This window comes from Lytechinus pictus, chromosome 5 (genome assembly GCF_037042905.1).
Source record: "Lytechinus pictus isolate F3 Inbred chromosome 5, Lp3.0, whole genome shotgun sequence".
NCBI lineage: Eukaryota > Metazoa > Echinodermata > Echinoidea > Temnopleuroida > Toxopneustidae > Lytechinus > Lytechinus pictus.
The window spans coordinates 3,521,707-3,543,637 of NC_087249.1; the positions used below are offsets into that span (position 1 = coordinate 3,521,707).

General features: G+C 35.1%; 1 protein-coding gene across 1 annotated transcript; it reads right to left on the minus strand.

Annotated features, from left to right (window-relative positions):
• Window positions 1-848: 848 nt before the first annotated feature.
• Window positions 849-21,667, minus strand: LOC129261925 (OTU domain-containing protein 7B-like). The gene is made up of 10 exons (XM_064099634.1): window positions 21,434-21,667; window positions 18,958-19,578; window positions 18,064-18,417; window positions 17,318-17,542; window positions 11,262-11,360; window positions 10,423-10,559; window positions 9,766-9,887; window positions 8,855-9,183; window positions 5,390-5,691; window positions 849-4,769 (listed from the first exon to the last, which is right to left on the minus strand). Exons 2-10 carry the CDS (start codon window positions 19,043-19,045, stop codon window positions 3,810-3,812), a joined length of 2,616 nt encoding a protein of 871 aa, XP_063955704.1. The 5' UTR covers window positions 19,046-19,578; window positions 21,434-21,667; the 3' UTR covers window positions 849-3,809.
• Between the last annotated feature and the right edge of the window lie 264 nt (window positions 21,668-21,931).

A 21,931-nucleotide genomic window follows, 5' to 3' on the forward strand; every position in this document is an offset into this window, starting at 1 on the left:
CCTAAGACCCCGAGTGTTGGGTTTGTTCATAGAGGTGGATGTTTTTGTCTACCTCTATGGATTTGGTTTACAACTGAATTGTCTTGGCTAGATCCTTGTACCTAATCTTACTATCCCTTTCTCCCCATCATTGTTTTCCCAGTTCACTACCTTCCAACCCTCTTACAATTTACTCTCCCTGCCTACATGGAGGCCACCATCTCAGACCCCCCCCTCTCTCCTTTCACATAACTCTGCCCTCTCTCCCTTTTCCTCTCCTTCTTCAAATAAGGAAATGGTTTGAGAATTTGGCTGTTCTATACCCAAGGTCTGACAATTTTTTTTCAATGTTATAACATAAAAATGGTGTAATTTAGACTAGTCTAAACTAAATTGAGCTGGAGTGCATTAGCACTGGAATATCATTAGCCTACTGTAATGAAATTCTAGCACTTAATTGCTGGCCATAACTTCCAAACCAGGACCGCCCCTCCCCACAAAAATGCAACTAAAAGCTAGAATTAAACATGTCCTAGACTCGATGGAGATAGTTGTGGTCCAAAAATTGCAAATATAAAGAGAAAATAAACAGTCCTGAATCAAGATGGTTTAGGGAGAAAGATAGTGTGGGGGGGGGGCTAAAAAAGTGTATATTTATGCATCTAATAGTGTTATAAGCAAAGCAAATGCTAAAATGTTCCATTGCTTTGAAAGTCAAATAAATGATTTTTCAAAAGTTCAAGTCAAGTCAAAAGAACGGAATAGGCAAATCAACAACATAAATAAGAATTCTACTACTAATAACACAATCCGTTATACACACACACACACCCTCAAAACAAAAAAAAAATCAAAAATCACTTGTCAAGTTTTCTTTGTAGGAAATAAGGCTATATTTTTTTATTCTACAAGCAAATGTGATATTTTTAAACTCCAGCAAAATATAATTTGTTTCCCAACCTTTACACATTTTCTCCCTCAAAAAATAAATATATACAAAAAAAATGTATCAGTATGAGCTAAAACAATGTGAATATGAGCAGTCATATTGATATGTACAGAATACAGTTGGGTTGCTCTTACACATGTACATTTTGTATGAACATTAAATGCAGGTATGAACTTTAACTTGGATGACAAATATAATTTTTTTTAAAACAATAAATGATTTCTTACATAAATTTGATTCAAGGAAGCTAAGAAGGCTGGCAGAGAAAATACACAACATAAAAATTTTGTGTTAAGGCATATATGGAAACGCTAATTCATAATATATATATATCATATTCAGCCATATGTGTATGGAAAAATCTTTAATACATCTGATTTAATAAAAGATAATGTATTATGTTTGATAAATGTATTCTGCAATGATATAGAACATTTATATTGTGACCAAAGACTTGACCCTACATACACATTGTATAACAGGTTTCAAATTCAATTTCAATACTTATTTAAGTACATGTAGCATAAGAAAAATTACTTTCATGATGTCAGGTTTTATAAAGAATCAACAAGATATATAATCATAGTCGGTTTGTGCTACATCAGAGTTGTTGACCAGACATGCATACAAGTTTTGTCAAGGAATACATGTAAATGAGTTGTATGTATACTGTTAAAGGGATACAATTAAGGGGGGAAAATAGTAAGGGACATTGACTAATTTCACACTGTCCACATACTTCTGCAATTTTCTGATTACCTTCTGAAGTTCTTTTGCACTATCTATGTATCTATCTTTAGAATATATTGGTATTTCAAACTGATCTGTACATACAATTCATTCGATTCAATACATCTCATATTTTCCCATATGTACTTGAATACTACAATACTTGTTTCAAGGCAAATATAATCATGAATTAATCAATATTAGCTTAAATATAATTTTGATATTTACATTGCATATTTTCATTGAAAAAAAATATAATCATAGTGTAATTACTCTAATCTAATAAAACATCACAAACATAAGTTTGCATTGATAATAGTACTGTTTAAAATGATATGTTACACATGTTTTTCTTTCAATGTTTGAATAAAAATAGGACATCATTTGATCAATTCTTGCTGTCTTGAACTGGGGGCTATATTAGGTTTGCATAAATCATTCAAGTTGCATATTCATGATTATATCCATTTGCTGGTCAGAAAAATCAACTGATTAGAATGGTGCTAATGAGCATCTTTGCCAATCTCACCAGTATCCCCAGTATAACTAAAACTGTTTAGTATCCTGACCCATAATAAAATGTGATCAATTCAACTTCATTTTTTTGGCTACATTCAGGCAGTACCATGGCAGTGGTATGCAATTCAAATTCATTATCATTTGATTCAAACAAATCTAAAATAAAAATATACATTTGTTAAAATTTTATTTACTAGTAACTATTTCTCAAAAGTTTTACTTAACTTCTTTTGTCTGTGTTATTTGTCATTCATGTATTTGTTGTTTATAATTTGTGCAGAGAAAATGAATAAAAGTGAACTGAATAAAAAAAATAAAAAGCAAATCGTGTGGAGCGTTGTGGTCCAGTGGATTAGTCTCAAGACTTTGAAACAGAGGGTCGTGGGTTTGAAGAAATTTATCCACATTGTGCTGCACTCGACCCAGGTGAGGTGAATGGGTACCCGGTAGGATTTATTCCTTGACCGCTTTAGCGCCTATTAATATGGCGGCTTAGCTACAGCCGGGGTAATAATATGATACCAAGTATCAAAGCGCAGTTGAGTATATGCACATAGTAACTGCGCTATATAAATATACATTAATAATATGTAGATGAATTTTCCAAAGCAAAGTAAAAATATTAATTTTGTTTTGTGAAAATGACACAAATAGGTCTTGTTCCATTATACTAGCTTGGAAAAGGGTGATTTTAAAGGCTAATGAAGAAATAGATTTATCAAGCCAAGAATAAAGATGAATCTATGTACATTCATGGATTTCATGAAGTCAGTATTCAATCATGTCACAATTACCCTATTTTAGACATACAGTATTAAAAAAAAGTTGTTTTTTCTAACAAGTTGACATGGAGAGATTAGCTGGTGTTAACACACCACAAGCACACTACTTGTTGTGAATACAGGAATGAATGAAATCCAAACTTAGATGATTCATTATACAGATATACATTAAATGATTTTTAACCTGTTCAATATGAATCTTGGTATTCATAAAAGTGAACAATTTTTCCACCATTGGATATCATATTTATAAGAAAATCCTATCAATCAAGTGTAAATTTTCTTGAACAATACATTCAAAACATATTACCAGTATCTGAAAATTCATAAATTTTTAAAAGTATTGATATAAACCTTTCCTACTTCACAACTTAAACTTAACCTTAATTTTTTTTCTTAAAAAGATCTTCTTGCTCTTCATGTATGTCCTCATCAGCTGTTTGCATTCTAATTGCACTTAGGTCTCACCACCTTTCAGTTATCAATTATATCTAGTGATAGAATTAAGAAAAAAATCGTAACAAATTACACACAGACACCTGCCAAAAGTCTGCTTCCATACATTCTGCACAACAAAATATCAACAAAGTATCTTCTCATCACCTGGATGTTGGGAAAATACAATTAATAATTAAAGCAATGTCATATTTAATCATACTGATAATAAAACAACATGGCACATGAGAATAAAGCTGCATCACATGTGGGAAAAAATTTATTCAAGACATGATTGAACATACAATACACAATGACAACTTAAAATGATAAATGTGCAGAACTCATTCATTTGAAAAAAACTATGGATGACCCAGCAAGCTTATCAAATGCTTCCTTATTTTCTTTATCTTTCTCTACCGCATGAGAGGTTGCTTCTTTCGAATGATTGACTCATAGCAATGGGAACACAGGAAGTCTGTCTTTTCTGAGCCAAAGTACTTACAACCAAAGGTACGGCACTGCCTTGTAGCTTCCTCTTCTATCGGTACACGCCTTCCCCTGACATGAGTAGCGTATGGGTTAGAATTGGAGCGGATTTCTTGATTCCTGTCGTTGATGTGAAGTCTCTGAATGGGTACTGTTCTTTGAAACTGTGGTGATTGAGTTTGAGCTTGATAGCGTGGTTGTGGAGGGTTGTAGTGTGCACGTACTGGCTGTGGGCTGTACGTTCCTCCTTGACGCTTGGCTGCTGGGTTGTATGATGTACCGTTGTTGACACGCTCCATGGCAGGACTGCCTGGGTTGCTACTTGTTGCATGGACATACTGTACACCTCTACCATTATCAGGATAATCATGATTGCCTCTGGAAGACATGGGCCCGTTGACATGGACACGTGGAAGAGAGGCAAAGTGATATGCAGCCTCATTAGTTCTTTCGTCATCATCAATACAAACATCGTGAGGGCGCTGTTCTCTCTGGATCCTCTGCTGCTGTCTGCTCCGATTCTCAGCAGCAATCATCCTCTTCAGAGCCACCTCCTCATGGAAACGGGTCTTTGCTGACTCCAGGTAATTCCTTATCATCTCCTCCACTCCCTGTAACCTAACATCATCCATCTTTGCTGCTACCACAACTGAACGGTCAGCAACATCCTGAATGGTCACTTCGGTTGAGGTTCTGTCCTTCTTGTGCTTCTCCTCTATGATGTGAAACTGCTCATGGCTATCTTTGCGGGATGATCCTTTCTTGCTTTTATCAAGTCCCGCAAAGTGCTTGAGCTTTTTACCAAATGACCTTGACTTCTCTTTCTCCTTGCCCCCGCTTCTGTCACTCTTCTCTGATCCACTTGAATTGCTTCTAGCGACTTCAACCTGTAGAACAAAATGCAAGATTTAACATAGATGATAGATTACAAATAGATCTCATCTAATTTCTACAGTGATGAGACCTGTAAGTATAGCTGCCTGTAGAATTTTATCATATTTCAGAATAATTGTTCTCATTGCTGTACCCTGTATTTTATATCAACTGATGCAGTCTTATGGAATGCTATATTTACTAATGAGGTGTAATCGATTTCAAGACTGATTTTGCCTTAATGTTTATTATTTGGTAGCTCTTACGATGTTACCATTATAGGGTTTTTGGTTTTTATCTAGGGGCCGATTTAAAAAAGATTACAACTTTACCATTATTGTGATTACAATAGATTGTGATTGTGATTGCTAACTGAGCCCTGTTACCATGGTAGTTGCCATAATGGCAAAGTTACAATAGTTTTAACTCTAATAAAACAGGCCTCTCCTCAATTACACAAATAATACACATCATCCATGACATTTCATCATGGTGTTCCTTTGGACAGTTCTAAATACAAAAGCATAGATGGAGGGTGTTTGGAAAGTTTCAAAGGTAACAGGTCTGTAATTCTAATGCCTGAGCAAAATGATGCATATTACATGTTTTACAAGATGCTTTGACATGGACTCACCTTGACAGTTTTCATGCCATTTTCCTTGGGTGGTAACAGCTCCCATTCATCTCCCTGTGTTGGCGATGAGCTCTCCTGGTGATGGACATCTGGAATCTCTAGCCTCACCAACTCCAAATACGTCTGCAGGAGTTTCAGCTTGTCCTTGGGACTGTAGACCAGCTTGTGGAGCGAGGTGTCTTCCTCGATACCGTTTGTCTTGTCATCGTTGTGGTTCTCATCCTTCCACTGCCACCCGATACCAGGATCAACGATGAAGTGAAGGGTCAGGAGGTGATGGTTGGAGTCGGTGATGGGAATGACTGATGGAGATTAGAATATTGATAAAAAATAATGTTAATGAAAATTGAATTACAAATATTCCTACATGTATCCATCAATCGCTGATGTGGTTTACGGTACACCATGTGAAGTATTATAGAAACAGTGGATAGAAGAAAAGAAAAAGAAATGGATAGGCGAGAAAGTGGAAATTTGAGAGTAGAGTTATCTTTCTTGAATGTTGTCCTGAAAAGGACTGTAAACCAGAAGAGATTGATGAGTTGAAACAGCTTGAGTAGTAGGATGGATGAGGAGGTGCTGGCTTGAGTAGGCGAGTAGAGATGATGAGCAGAAGCAGTATAGAGACTCGACGTTTCGGGCAGGTTGACTGTCCGTCTTCAGGATCCATCAGTCAGAGAGATAATGAACAGGGAAAGTTATGACAACTTGTTCAAGGATTACTTTACAAAATTAAAAGACCATTTAAATTCTGTAAAGAAAAGTACAGAGCTTAGGCCTACCTCACTAAGGGTAGTGATTGATAAGATTCAAACCAATCACTGATTGAAAGACAAAGTGCAACAGACCCCTCTGGTAGCAAAAGCCCTGTCTTACTCATAAAGGGCTGACTTTGATAGATTGAATCAATAGTAACAGACCAGTAATTTCCTCACACTGTATACATAAGCTCATACATGAGATTTGAATAATGTCAACATCCACCCTTCATGCATTGATAGTTCATTTTACATCCTGGAATAAAGAGTTGCGATCAAATGCAACTCAAAACATCAAACACAATTTGCCTTTCGACCAATGGAATGCGCATATTAAGTCCACTGCATACCTTGCGAATGGCCTGTGACCCAATTTTGGAATAAAATGTATTCAAATTTGATACGAACATTGAGACATGGAACACCTTACTGTGCAAAGTTCTAAATCATTGTACAAATATTTATGTTCAATTCTGTGACTATGCTACTATCCTTATCAGAATAAAAGTGAATTGAATATCTAGTTGTAGTGACGTCATAGCAATCGTACGATTGGCTATGATTTGAAACTAATTTGGCCTTTAGTCCAAAATGAAGGCTTGCAATCATCCAAAATTGTTATATTAGTATTCCTATAGTAGATTTGTACCTAAAGTAAAAAAGAGTATTTTTCAGTAACATAAAAAAAACACTGCAATTTGTTCAAATATTGGATCGTGAACCAGTCGTAAGGTCTGCGGTGGCCTTTAGCTCTTTATATTTTTGAGTTGCGTAGAAACGCATCTCTTTCTGCAAAAGGCCCTCTAAGAGTTAAAGTATGTTTTCTGCTCTTTTTCTCAGTATAGATACAGCAACCTTCACTGCACTCAACCTTGGATGAAGCAACACTGTACTGCTAATCAAAGTCCCAATTAAATCCAACACAGACCAACTAATGTTCTCTTGTGGGACTATTCCATATTCCACCCCTTTTTATGTTCACGCAAAAAGAGATGTAAATTATAATGCACCATTTGATATTTTTTCTTATTCAAATGATTATATCAACTTAATTACGAGGGGAAATAACCGAACATGACTGGACCTAAGTACAGGTCTGCATCGAAATCGCAAGACATACAGCAATAGCCCCCTCTGGTGATTAAAAAATAATACTGCTAGATGTCAGAGTTACATGAAAATGAATCCCCACTTCCTCTTCTATCCTAAACATTACACTAACTGCTTACAAAACAGATCTGAAAATACTACTTTCTTGACATTTCTATTTCAAATAGATTCTAATTCATTAATATCAAGGAATGTATTAGGATTGTCACCTTCTCCTTGTTTGTACACATAACATCTGTTTACTAAATATTAGAATCAATTTATCAAAATCAAAATTAAATGTCACAAAGCAAAACTTTGACTGTGACATACAATTTATTAAGTAATCTCTCCTTTTCATTTGCCCACAAAGATGATCAAAATTTTGTGTTCTATGAATATATTGCTTAGGCCATCCACCCACTATCTACATATAATGTACAGTCACTTAACCTCCAGACTCCTTTATTGTCCTAACCAATATTAATACAGGGAACACTCAGTCTTAAAATGCAGTGGATCGGATACTAAGGTTTGGCATGCATTATACATCATGATACAAGCTAAATCAGTCTCTACATTCAGTTTTATCTGGTCTTGACCACTGATTTATTGGCAGGAGGCACAAAGGAGAGATTATCTCGCAGCATCTTTTGTCCTTCAATTCAAAGCCTCTATTATCTTAATTTGGGCGTGGATTGACTTTATTGATTTTTAGCAACAAAAGGTGTCAGTGAACGTTCAATGGATAAACCTTGAAAGTGAAACAACTGGGAAAAGCACTTTAGGAATGCATATGACAAAGAAAACATCAAGGAGACTTCAGTGTTATTGTGCTAGCTAGGGTATTAATGCAAGAAAGCATAAGAGAAACTTTTCAGCAATTTAAGCTGTGTGGGAAGAGGGGAGAGGTGATAAGTAGTGTTGGATTATATATTACTTTGAAATAAGTCTTTGAAAACCAGACCACAAGAAGACTGCAAAGATTACATCGAGCTCCTGTATACAATCAACTTTATGATTAATTGTATTTCTTTATGTTACAAGGCCATGATGTTAATAATCAACAAAGATATAGCTTTGCCCAGATGCCGAAAGTGAATGTGATTTGACCATTATCACTCCTTCATCTGATCTTATGCTGTAACTGAAAAACAAAGATTGACTCTGTAACATGAAGATGAGCTATCATGACTCAATGGCAGTGATTACCAGTAATAATTCCAGTAGACTACTGAAACTAGGTGGTCCTTGTACAAAACATATTGAAATAAGAGCATTCAGTATTGGAAACATGTACCAGGGACTCATTTGGATGAAAGGGTTTTTGTAAAGACTGCTTTTGTGTCACCGACTGATTTTGATGCGCCATAGGAAATGTCTTTTTATTCCATTATTTCATTCATACATTACATTGAACAATAACTGTTATGTAACGTAATGTGTCAAATCTTTAGACAAAATGGATTTAAGGTGAGCTAAATAATTTTGATTACTGATTACATTTTTACAAAAGGGACCTGAAATAGTGAATCATAATAACTCAGACACACCAAAGATTGTCCTTGCAAAGACACTTTTAATGCAATCAGCCCCAGATTTCTCACTAGATACCTACCAGGGGGTTGTTTCTTGAGCTCTGTGTCACGGTGGCTATCCACTTCCATGGGAACCAGCGCTGAGAAATGGGATGCATCGTAGGTGAGGACTAAGGGCGAGCGATGGCACTCAAGAGGATGCAGCTCTACTGGTAGGTAGATACCACCGAAAGGGATAGGAGCAAGGGGCTGGCCCTGGGAGTCTCGGAGGACGGTGTCGGCCACGATGATGATGGGTCGACGGAGGATATGGCAGAGAACAAACACATGGAATTCTTCCAAACTCTCATACATGATCTCCTCATCATCATCCAAATAGTCTTGGTCCTCGGCTACAGATGGTAGGGGTCTGATGGAGAAAAGATTGAGCATAATTTTATAATCTGGATGCAAATATCATATCCTGATTTTTTTTGTTTACATCTGTGCATCATGAATGAGACATGATACTTAGCTGGTTAATTAGTGTATGATACTTTACTGGCAGCTGATATTTTTGTCTGACATCATGGCAACTGAATTTTCTACTTCTCATGGGCTCATCTGGTTCACACAAACAAAAGCTTAATATCTGTATGAAGCAGTTACAAGCAATGATATTTAAAAAAACACAAAAATTACTGGAAAATTTTGAGAGAAAATTTTTCAATTTAATGTTTAATGAGCTGCAGAGTATTTTCCCCCTCTACCCCTCCCCTAGAAAATAGTAAATTTATAAAGAATGAAAACTTCTAATGAAAGGTAGTATTATGCCAGTATTTCATCACAAGGCTTAACTTTCAACAAACACAAAGCATAATAATACTTGATCCAAAAATAAATTACCCAACTGGTTAATTTGTTAATCAAGTTCATTCAATGAACTTCATCTGATACTAAATTAGAAACTTTCCCACAAAGTTTCACATCATGATATGTAAAATCTACTTACCCTCCACCCATGGGCTTGCCTCCATTATTCTTGAATTTATGATTCCTTGGAATGGTGGATGCTAGCTTCAGGAGACTCTTCCATTCCTCTTCCCATTCTTCTTCAGAATACACCAGGCCAGACTGCATTAAACAACAAGAATTGAATTTGTTTTATCAATAATACATCATCCCAATCCTTCAAATAACCGTTGTCTGAATAGAATAATAGTTACTTTTTATATAGTGCTTAGCACTTATCATTACCCTGGTTATCAGATCCTTACATGCCCGCAAACATTGTATGCACTTTCTCCACTCCCTGGGGAGCATTCCAATATGAGTTCCAAGATTCAATGGCTAGGCATACTATATAGGTTTTTGCATCCTAAGAAAAAAAAATCAATAAAGTTTGTTTACTTCAGAAGTTGGCAAATAATATCAACTCTATGTCTCTATCCAAATAATTGACCTGATATGACCTTTATCCAGTGACATTTTACTCACTTAATTGTTGATACCTAAATACTCCACGTACTACCTTCATAGGTTCGGAAAAGAGGTAGGATGAATACATTTCCAAAATAAAGGGAAAAATGGATCAATGTAAACAAAACCCAAGTTCACTGACCTCAAATAAACTTTGACAAAGACTTTGTAAAAATTATATTTTACTGACCTCTTTGTTTGCTAATGTCTGTTGCCATCGCCATCTTCTCTTTAGTTTTTGCATATGTGCCGTGTGTTGATGGTCCGACAGATCTTTGTATAAAGCCTTACGTAATGTCAGCTGACGGTCATGGAAACCCCACATACCTATGGAAATGAAAGGACAGCCATGCTCAGATGTGTTTCTCATAGTGATTGACATGGTTGATAATTCACCTTACTCAAATGTATGCTATAAATAAACATGCATATGTATGTTTAAGTTTTAAAAAGAAATTGTCCAAAGTCGTGCAGACAAACTCATGGCATCATAATTTACTTGTCACATACTTTCCTATAATGTCATGTCAACAACGTTCAAATCACTTTGTGCTATCTTCTTGCAAAATTTGATTAACATAATTTTTTTAGTCACCCTGAGACAAACGATTGTCTTTTTAATGCAATTTTTTTGGGGGCTGCCTCATATCCCATTGGCTTTGTAAACACAAACAGTTGCTAAGCTTTGTTGCATTGTGTCTGAATGAGCCTAAGGGTATAGAGGATAATCATATTGAGTATATTCATATAGACAAAATATAAAAACAAAGGGCAGAGATTATGTTTTTGGAGATTATGAATTTGAAGATACAACCATATTTATAATGAAAATGAAGAAGACATAAAAACTTCAAGATTGATTTGAATGATTGTATGCACGATCAATTTCAAAGACATATTTCATTTTGCTGCAGTGTAATAATGTACTATTGTAGAACTGTATGTAAAGTGCATAAAAAGCACCAGTTTATTATTATTATCATAAAATAGATTTCTAGATTGTTGAAACAACCCCTTATATCAACCAACCTAATGATGCTGCATGCAGAAGACAATTGCCGTCTCCAGTTGTTGCCATTGGCCACAGCTTAGAACATGCCCCTGTCTTTGCCCACCAGTTCAGATAACCTAAAAAACAACAATACAAACACAAATACATGTAGGTGAAACCATGCCTATCCTAACAATCTAAACTGGGCAAACATATTAAACCCACACATAAATGTTGTACATAATAACTGAAGATGAGAATGAAAACAAAAAAATATTGTGTAGAAGGCATACCGGGTAATCACTGAAAAGTTAATAAGACCGTGTCTTTACCAAAATAAACAAACAGATAAAAAACAGATAAAACAGTGTAAACAGATAAAATCAAAATAAATGAAAAAATTGCTAGCATGATATTAATATTTGAAAAAATACCCCTTACACCAAAAGACTACATGCCTGGAAATTTGTTCAATTGTACAAAACTAGGAATAGGATACATATTACAGTTCAAGTTTCAAGTTTCAAGTTTATTTATTCAAAACCAAAAAACATCACATCATAATCAAAATGGATATACATACAATGTAAATGAGTACATAAACATACATCAATTAGATTATAGCATAGACGAATTGGTTTTAGGACCCCTTTAAAAGCAAAGCTTGTGAGTAGGGCCCTGAAATACTTATGATTAATTAACATACAACATAGGATATATACTAATCTACAAGATACAAGAGAGACAAAAAATATATATATAAGGTTAAGATGCTAAAAATAGAATGGAAACTGTTACAGACACACATATATACACACACACACACACACACCCACACACAACCACATTCACCCACATATGCACATACTAAACATAAATTCTGAGTAGGTCATCAACTTAAATGCAAATACATCAATCAACTTAAGATACATATTGAAGGAAAATAATCATAATCTGTCAAGAAAGTAAGTTTTGGATAATCTTTTGATCATGAAAAGAGTTTTACTATTTTTTATATCAACAGGTAAATTGTTCCACTCTTTAATACATGATATATGAAAGGAGGTCAGAGTGACATTTGTTCTCGCAAATGGCTGACGAATAAATCCTTTTGACGTGTATTATAACTAGGTATTTGTGAATTCTGAAGAAATAATTTTTTTAAAGTACATTCTTGGGGCATCGATTGTAGTTTGAACATGAACAATGCACAATTGAACGACACAAGTTCACTAAGTGGTACCATTTTCAGACGAAGAAATAACGGAGTACTTGGATGTCTATAATTAGAATTTGTTATAAGTCGTATCGCCCTTTTCTGCAATACTCTCAATTTATCAAGATAAGACTTAAAAGTGTTTCCCCAGGCAACATTACAATATGTCAGATAAGGTAAAACAATACTATTGTATATTGTTATCAGTATCATTTCAGGTAAAATTGATTTTAACCTATAAATAACACCTACACTGCGAGACACCTTTGTGCAGACAGCATCTAGATGATTTTTCCAGGATAGGTGCTCATCGATATATAACCCAAGAAACAAAATATTTGCACTTGGTTCAACATCATGACCCCCTATATGAAGACAAGTTATACTCCCTGGAAGCTTTTTACCCTTAGAGCGGAAAATTATGCACTTGGTTTTTTTAATGTTCAACAATAACTTATTGCAACAAAACCATGAATACAGCTTCTTAATTTCTTGATTTGCAACCAGTAACAAATTTTCTACTGACTTATCAGAGAGCATCAGACTGGTATCATCAGCAAACAGGGAGTATGAGAATAATGTTGATGAATGTATTATATCGTTTTTCAAAATATGAAAATAGTAAATAGTCTCTTGGATTGAAACTCTCAATATCTTGAAAAACAAAAACAAAACATACATAAACAAAAAAGTAAAAAACTAAAAAATACTTGGGAAAATATCAGCGATGAATATCTACATAGACATTACTTTAATAGGCTTATATCCCACCATATTACAGGACATTCATGTATCTGATATAATTTGTGTGCTACATGCAACTCAAAACCCATTCCGAAAAGCATTTTCATATAAAAATGTCGTTTCATAACATATAATTTGCCAAGTAGATGTACCAAGACCTAATCTATTTGGGAAATTGGTTTTTCATGGACATATGGATAAGGTGATTTATTAGCATCCAATTTACATTTGGTTATAATGCACACCAAGTGTGTTTGATATCCTTCATGTATGTATTGTACATGTACAAACTGGCATTTAGCCAATGTGAAGTACTGGAATAAATGTACACAATATTAGAGGCATACACACATGTATCATGACTTCTTGAATGGTTTGGGTAAAAAAAATCTTGAAAACCGAAATATTCAATGCCAGTAGGGTGATATTCTTATTTTAAAATTTTGAAAAATAATATTTTAAAAGTTAATTGCTTCGTATCAGGAATGTGACATCCAAACAAAGATACTATCTGTACGTACATACATGTACATTGTAGTTTAAAGTATTTTTCTTTTTAAAGTTCGGCTTATATGAAAAAAAAGTTCAATAGCATTTTTTTTTTCAAAAAAAAATTACACACCCTGTTGCTTTTGAAAAAAAAGTCTACTAATGACAAAGCCATGCTGAGGGAAAAGTTACACATGGAAAATGTTCTTTTTTAAGAAAATAAGGATTTCATTTGGCAGTAATGCAAGGACACAAACTTCACATTTGACCATATGAAACATGTTCATGTACAGGGGCAGTCTTCTCCATAAATATTCTCAAAGCAGGGATTCACTCTCATTTACGTTTCAAAGCAGACCTGTACAGTGACATTTTATAGTTCAACCATCATTTCAAATCAGAATTCAATTTCTTGGTGGCATGCAGGCATACATGAATGTATACAATGTGTTAATGGGTTTTTGCCAGACATATTTAATGAAGGTCATTTTCCTAATTCAATCAACCGATTGGCAACAAACGATTACCTGTACATGTACCATACATTATCAAATTATATTCAACAGTCAGAATGAACTATGTTTTCAGCACCCATTTCTTTTCACTCACTTTACAGTGTATACCTACATGTATACATTTTATGTACAATTAAATTGAATATAAACTCCATTGATAGTAAATGTATTCAGGACTGGTGAAAATGAAGAGAATTATCAATCAGAGTTCAAAAGGGAGATTTTTTTTCATGAAACTATAAAGCAATTTTATACAGGCCCAGGGGCTCTTTAATACACAACTTACACACTGTGGGTAATTACATGTTGTTTAAAATAATTAATTGATTGATCCTTGTACATCCTTCATTGTTTTTTAATCTATTTCTTAATTATCTATTATATCATTAATATTTTCATTAATTTTTTTATTTCAATATATGTTATATTTTTTTTGGGGGGTATCATATTCAGGTTATTACTCATATGCATTTTTCAGACTGTACTCCTCAGTGTACAGAAAAAGCACCTTAAATCCCACTGAAATAAAAAAATTACCACTTTTAATTTGATTTAAGAGATCTGCAAGTAATCAACACTTCAAGCTTGGATTACAAACTATCAAGCAGTGGATGGCAGTTCCAAATAGATAGGAAATCACCAAATTCATGACAGTATAATCCCAAAACTCAATGTCTGGATTAGGGGAATACATTCTTGGAAGAATTCCAGGGGTTATGTTTATCATTTTCACTGCAGAACTTTAAACATGAAGAACAAGAAGTAAGTATGCTGTAGCTTTACAAGTCTGCATACTGTATATTACACATTGTGCATATTACACTTTTGCTTTTATAGAGATTTCAATTTTCCCAGACTGAAGGTTGGGGGGGGGGGGGGGATGGGAGGTTGACACTAAAAGAGAAAGACAATTTCGTTCAACCAGTACAGGTACTAATTATTTTCAATGTACTGATACTGTTAATTATAAAGTAGAGATGCATGTATTAACTATTATACATAAAACGCAAATGGCAATCATGATGCAGTGAGCTTTTAAAAAGAAAATAAAACCACTTACACAAGTGAACAAGAGAAAATAATAATTCAGAAACTCTTGACAGGATGTCCCATATTTTAAAAAAAGATAGAAAGAAGCTTTAGCAAGTTTTGAATAAATTCCTAGTATACAATACAACCCCTCTACCTGATATTGGTGATGTTTAATGGAAAGAGCTATTCAAGTTGAATTCTTCTCATCTAAAAAAAAAAACCTTTAAAACTTAATGCCACTTGATAGTGACTTAATAATACTGGTAAAAGTCCAAAAGTAAAGTGTTGTAGAAAATTGCTGATTAATTTCATGGAAGCCTACGAGGTAAAATGGCAGGGATTATTATAGATTACATGCATTAAAGGATGCTAATCTAAACCATACATTGTCCTTCAAATCTTGCAAATATACTATATTAGCTCTAAATATTTTCCAAAGGGTACATTAAAAAAAAACATAGGAGCATTGATCCATACACTTGGTAAACATAAGCTCAATGTGTTAAGCCCCAGTGAACCGAGTGGCATCATTGGAAATATCCCAGTTCTGTCAAAGCTCTGGGGAGCATTCCATGGAAGAGTGTGATTTTCAGTTATAATTTAAATGTAAGCTACTGAAATCCTTGCATCTGATTGGCTCAGAGCAAATTCATCAGTGAAAATCATTGAAAAGATGCTTCATAAAACCCCTAATTGTCTAATGTACATAAAGTATTCCAATGAAATAATATAACAGAACTGGCCATCATTTTTTTTTATCAAGCTTTAAGAAATCAGTATCTGTTATCAATAGCATGCAAGAGGTTTACTTTGAGAGTATTTTGTAACAAAGGACAAAATACCAAGATTCATAATGGGGGCCTTTATTTTTCCTTTTGTTCAACAGAAGTTTAGGGATCCATTCTACAAGTTCATGTACAACTTCAAAGGACATCTTTCATTTTAAAGAGAAGCTGAGTGGATTTAAAGGGGAATCCAGCCTTGGTCATAAAATGTTGTGTTGGGAAGGAGAAAAATAAATTAAACAGAATGGTGAAACTTTGAAAGAAATCGGACAAGCAATAAGAAAGTTATAGCTGCTTTAAAATTTAGATCACTAATACTATGTAGATTTCAAATTGGCAACTGGGTAAGTAAATTATGACAAGGGGCAAGGACAACTTTCCCATAGGCCATGTATTTTATTATCAGGGATTTGTGGTTTTCTCCTAAGTACCCATTCCCCCGGGGCAGTAATCTAAATATAACCCAGGTATTATATTGTTTTATGTCATCATGAAAGAAAAATATAATTTGAAATAAAACTTTTGGAAAAAATGACATTTTAGCCATAATATGTATTGGAGTACATGGAAGAGTAGTCCTTGCCTTACATCACTATGACATCCCATATGCGGCCAATTTGAAGTCTCCATGGGTATAGTGATTACCAATATTTACAACTTTTAAAAATTCATAACTTTCTTGTTGTTTGTCCAATATTGTTCAAACTTTCACCTATCAACTTGTCTGATTTTTCTTTTCCTTATAAAAACAAGTTTTTATTTGGGTTGGATTCCCCTTTAATACATGAACTTATTAAACAATGTATGTTCTGAACATTCAAAGGACAAACCATTTGTTTAATTCAGCCACATACCTGGAAAAGATACATTCAATACACATTAAAAAGGGTCTCCAAAATGCATAAATGAAAATATGCCTTACTTTTCTGCTCTATCCGAACAGGCATGTTTACATTCAATCAAATTTTGTGTGGACAATCAGAAAAACAAATCTTCATGTTGAGTATGTTCACTAAGCCTATCCACATCACTACGCATCAATTCATAAAATACATGGAGGTAGAAACGCCCCAAAATGATGCAAATCATGCATGTCGAAATGACTATTGAAATGAAGATGAACAAAATAAATGTTGTAGTCTCTTTACAAGCAATCTCTGCAAAATGAAGTTCAGGCATGATAAACTAATAAAATATTTTGTTTCAGTTGGGTACTGTGAAGCTCAAATTATAACCTCAAGAAGTTTACCTTCCCTTTAAATATCTCTATGAATTGAAGATGAAAAACTTGAGGTTGAAAAAGATAAACATACCTGAGTTTTCAAGGTTGACCATTGTACAAGAGTCAATGAGATCCTTCTCAACGAATGCACGAAAGTCTGCAGGGAACACCAGTAGATCAGGCAAGATGAAGGTGAATCTTGGTGTGTCTACAAGTTGATAGTTGTGGCTCTCTTCGTCATCTTTCACCCTCTGACGACTGGTTATCACCAGTCTGGAGTTGGCTGCTGAAAGACCTCTTGTCAGTCTCTTGGTACCTGGTGGAAGGAATGGAAGAAATAATGTCTATGTTCACAAGGTTTAGAATTAAAAAGCCTGATGAAGGGAATGTTCTAGGTGCCTCCCTTTGTCATCAATCATACCCGGTGCCTGACTACTGATTGTCTTTGTACTTTATAATGCTTGTTGCCTACATGTATAACGGTGCAATCTAATCTAGTTAAAGGTCAAGGGCAATTTGTGACATGAATAGGTCATTCCCTGTATAGGGTGGCTTAATACACATACATGTACATGTGCCTTAATACAAACAAGTACAAAGTGTCAAACTCTAGATAACAGAGGGCAGACATGTACTGCATTGAACATTTGCAGGCTACATTTGAGTTTGTCTAGCCAGTCCAACAATACAGGATACAAGAGTTCTTTTTTTTTGGGAAGACAGATACTAAAAATAAACATAGATTCCATCCAGAATTGAAACAATGCAAGTGACCTCATTATTTAAAAGAAAAAAAACCAGGTGACTAAAAAAAAAAACCAAGAGAAAAGAACTTACCCGGTGACTTTGGAGGATCTCTCAGCTGAGGATGCTGCAAGGCATTTGGAGATGAGGAGCCCCCATTATGTGAAATGGAATCATCTCCTCTCCCATTTATTTTTGGGGAGGCCCTGTTGGGAATAGGCTGTGTCATTTGCCCATTTGGGGGAGAATTTCTCTTGGGAGAACCTTTCTGTGGAGGACTTCTCTGGGGCGAGCTGGGCTTTGGGCTGGTCTTTGGGGGAATTTGGTTGGAAGGGTTTTCTTTGGGAGAGATTTTCTTTGGAGCTGCCTGTCTTTGAGCAGATAGCCGTTTCTGGCCTTGGAGTTCTTGGAAGTCTCTTACTGCAGCATCAAAATTCCAATTTGTACCTTTATTTGTATTAAAAGAAAAAAGGGGTTTAAATATTGAGGTAATGGCACATGTACACAAATTATGAATTACAAAGGAAACTAAGCCTGTGAAGGCACAAAACAGACTCTCTTCATGAACTTTATATGAACTTCATGTCCATGACCTCGATTTCTACCACAGCACTGCGTCTTTAGAAAAGCACCCGCCCAACCAATAACGAACAATACCTCCATTTCCCCTCTAAACAACTTGGCAAATGAGCCAACAACACACTTCAAAATTTCTAATCTCTATTTCAATGCCCAAAGAATTCTGGCTTCATTACCTGCTGCACCCTTTATCAAATAAAACCATAATAAAGAGTACTGGACGAGACATTCCTCATACCTAATTAAATGCACATGTACAGTACATCTGTCTCTCTGCTGCACAGATTTGGCAGTACAACAAGCCAAGTGCATTTAAATATCTATATAAATAGAATAAATTTTTATGCCCCCATACAGTGTATAAAACTACTTATAAATTCAAGATTTACATACAGGAATGCGTCTTACCTTCTAGAAGATCATGAGCAAATCCAAGATCAAGTTGGGTCATCTTCATGAACCGAGATAACATCACATGTTTATCTCTCTCCTCCATTTCTATGATGTATCCTACACAGGGCAGGTCAGGGCAAGGAGAATCAGTGTTTGAGGATATCTTTTGGGCGATTCTCCAAGGTACCCTTAATCATATCCCACTGGATTTTACTTTGTGACTTTCAGCAATAAAGGCATTCAAGATTTATGAAGGGTACTACAACAAGTGGGTCGAAATTGTAGAGTAATGAAGTGCTGATTCACCCCCCTCAGACACTGGTGAAATCTGATCCAAAATCCTGGAAGGGTGTTCGCCGACATGTGCAGTCGTCGAGCGTCTGATGCGATAATGAGCTTCCGTCTTCACATGTGACACGCTTTTGTTTTTAGACCATGCTCTAGCCGCAGGTCACTTGGGTTTGAACATGTAGCTGTACTGTCGATATCAAGTATTCAGAATCAGTGAACTTCCTTTTCTGTGAAGTAACAAGGTTGTGGCATTGTCGTTATCAGGTTTGCTGCCTTGCTTTATGGATGTAGCATCTGATCTCACTGGGGTCAGTGATTACGTCAGGAGAAAATCGCCACTTTGACCTGTGCACAGATAAGAGAGTGAAAGAGAGAGAGAGAGAGAAAAGGAGATACAGTATAGAGAAATAGGTAGATAGATAGAGAGTGAGATAGAGAGGCAGAAGAAAAGGAGAGAGAGACAGAGGATCAGAGAGAAATGTATAGTTAGATTGACCAAAGAATAATGCATAAATTAAAAATGCCTGTCTGTCAACTCTGGAAAGACTTGTAAACAAACTTCCAACATCATAAAACATTAAAGCAGCAGTCCTCAGCATTCATACACCTGGGTCATTGCAAAACATAATCTGCAAGATTATATGACCCATTCATATTTCAATTTGTCTAATTCAAATCTTGACATACATGTAGCAGAGTAGGCTTGTATCAACAGCGATGTCGTATTATCCAATGTATACAGTAGCAGGGCAGCAAGTTACGCTTTCTTCAATTAAGTTAATTTAATCAGAGTGGGAGTTCATGCAAGGCTTTTCTTCTGATGTAAATGTCAATAAAGTCACTCTGCATCGGATATACACAGCTCAGCCGTCCATGCATGCATTGCAATGTGCCAAAGTAAAGTTCAAAACCTCTTCATAAAGAAGAAATGAAAAACAACAGCAAAAGTAGGATGCAGATATCCAAGCAAGCAAAAGAAGAACACTCCATATACCTGATGAAGGAGGACAATTTGTGAAATATCCAACCAACTTTCAGTATGTACATGTAGGGCCTACATGTTGAGGTCTGTAAAAACCATTTTAACAAGGAAGAGATTAATAGGAAATGAATACTTCTTGCAGTAAATTACTCATAGTTCTTTATTTTGACCGGGAATGATACATTTACATTTTAGGTGAAACATAGTTCAGAAGTTCTTGTGACAGTTTCATATTAAATCTGTTTGTACATGTACACCTGTATGTAAATTATGCACAACCTGACACGTGACTGTGGCTGGTGCCCCATTCTTATGCGACAAGTTAGAAACACAAATATTCATATTTTTTTACAAACTGAATGTCCTTTAAACTTATTTTTCATTTAATTCTGACATAAATTTGTATTCACATGCTTGATAATAACAAGAATATTGCATTTCATTGTCATTCAATGGGAATAAGAAAGAATGAGATTCTGATTTGGCACTGGGGTACATGAACAAGTCACTAGTTTTGTGTAGTGTAGTGCAGGCTCATGGTGCAGAGCACAACTCAAAATCAGCTTTTATAATCTTCAAATAATGGCTCAAAAGTTCAATGAAAGGTACATGTAGAGAACACAGAGGACAGAAACAAATGTGTCACAAAATACATAGAAAAAAACAAAACTTCCTCCAGATCAGCAACATACATTCATGTACCTCACTCTGCACACAGCAGGACTCAGAGACATAGCAATCAATCACAGTATTCCAATGCCTACTACATGTACTCGTTTTTAACCAACAATGTTTTTTCCCCCAACATTTCTACCAATTACATTTCTGTACATGTATATTATGGGGCCCAAATCCGTTATCTTATCAGGCCTTCAGAATTCAGATCTACTGTATGGAAATTAATGAACTTTGTTATGTACAACGATTCTAATCTAGAATAAAATTCTGAACCATCTCCTCCTTTTGCAGACAAATGCAGACTTACATGTACATACGTACATTTAGGCCAATTTGTACATTTTACCATATGAATGAATAAAAAGACCCAGGTTACAAATGTCAATCCATACAAAATACAGTACAGGTACATGTACATGTACACTGTATCGTCAAATTTGAAGAGTCAAAATTCAAGTTCCTCGCCTCTGCTTCATATATATATACAGACGTGTACACATATTATTACTCAGACACATTCTAAAAAAACCCAGTACATACCAATAAAATGGACTTCAACCATTGCTTACTGACTGATGTTGTCTGTACTTATGTTACAGTGGATAATTGCTGTTTGATGACAATCCTCTTGCACTGTTGGAATCCTGAGCAATTGAATTTATTGTCAATAGAGACAACAGCAAACTCAAAAACAGACACAATAAAACAGAAACCTCAGATCCAAAATGAGGAACTCTCAGAGAGCTGAAGGCATGCAAACATTTCACGCACAATAGAAAAATGAATATTCTCACACTTGGTCGAGTCGAAGGAATGATTCTTGTTCATCATGACCACAAGAATTTTACATCATACAATAGACAGTCAGGGCATGGTCCAATGGTTGAGTGTAAAAAGGAAAGATGCAAAAATGTTAGATGGAATTTTTTTCTCATACACTGTAAATACAGGGCATGGTTCAATGTAGACGTGTAGTACAAAAGTACAATTCAACTGATAATTGCAAAGGAATTCTTACGCAGTATTGCCAATAAAGTT

Bases quoted from the DNA above. Each gene is read 5' to 3' on its own strand.
- LOC129261925 (XM_064099634.1), bottom strand. From the start codon at position 19,045: ATGGAGGAGAGAGATAAACATGTGATGTTATCTCGGTTCATGAAGATG. The intron at 18,418-18,957 runs GTAAGACGCATT...ATACAAATAAAG, and splicing joins TGCTCATGATCTTCTAGAAG to GTACAAATTGGAATTTTGAT. The intron at 9,184-9,765 runs GTAAGTAGATTT...TTTCTCCATCAG, and splicing joins GGCAAGCCCATGGGTGGAGG to ACCCCTACCATCTGTAGCCG.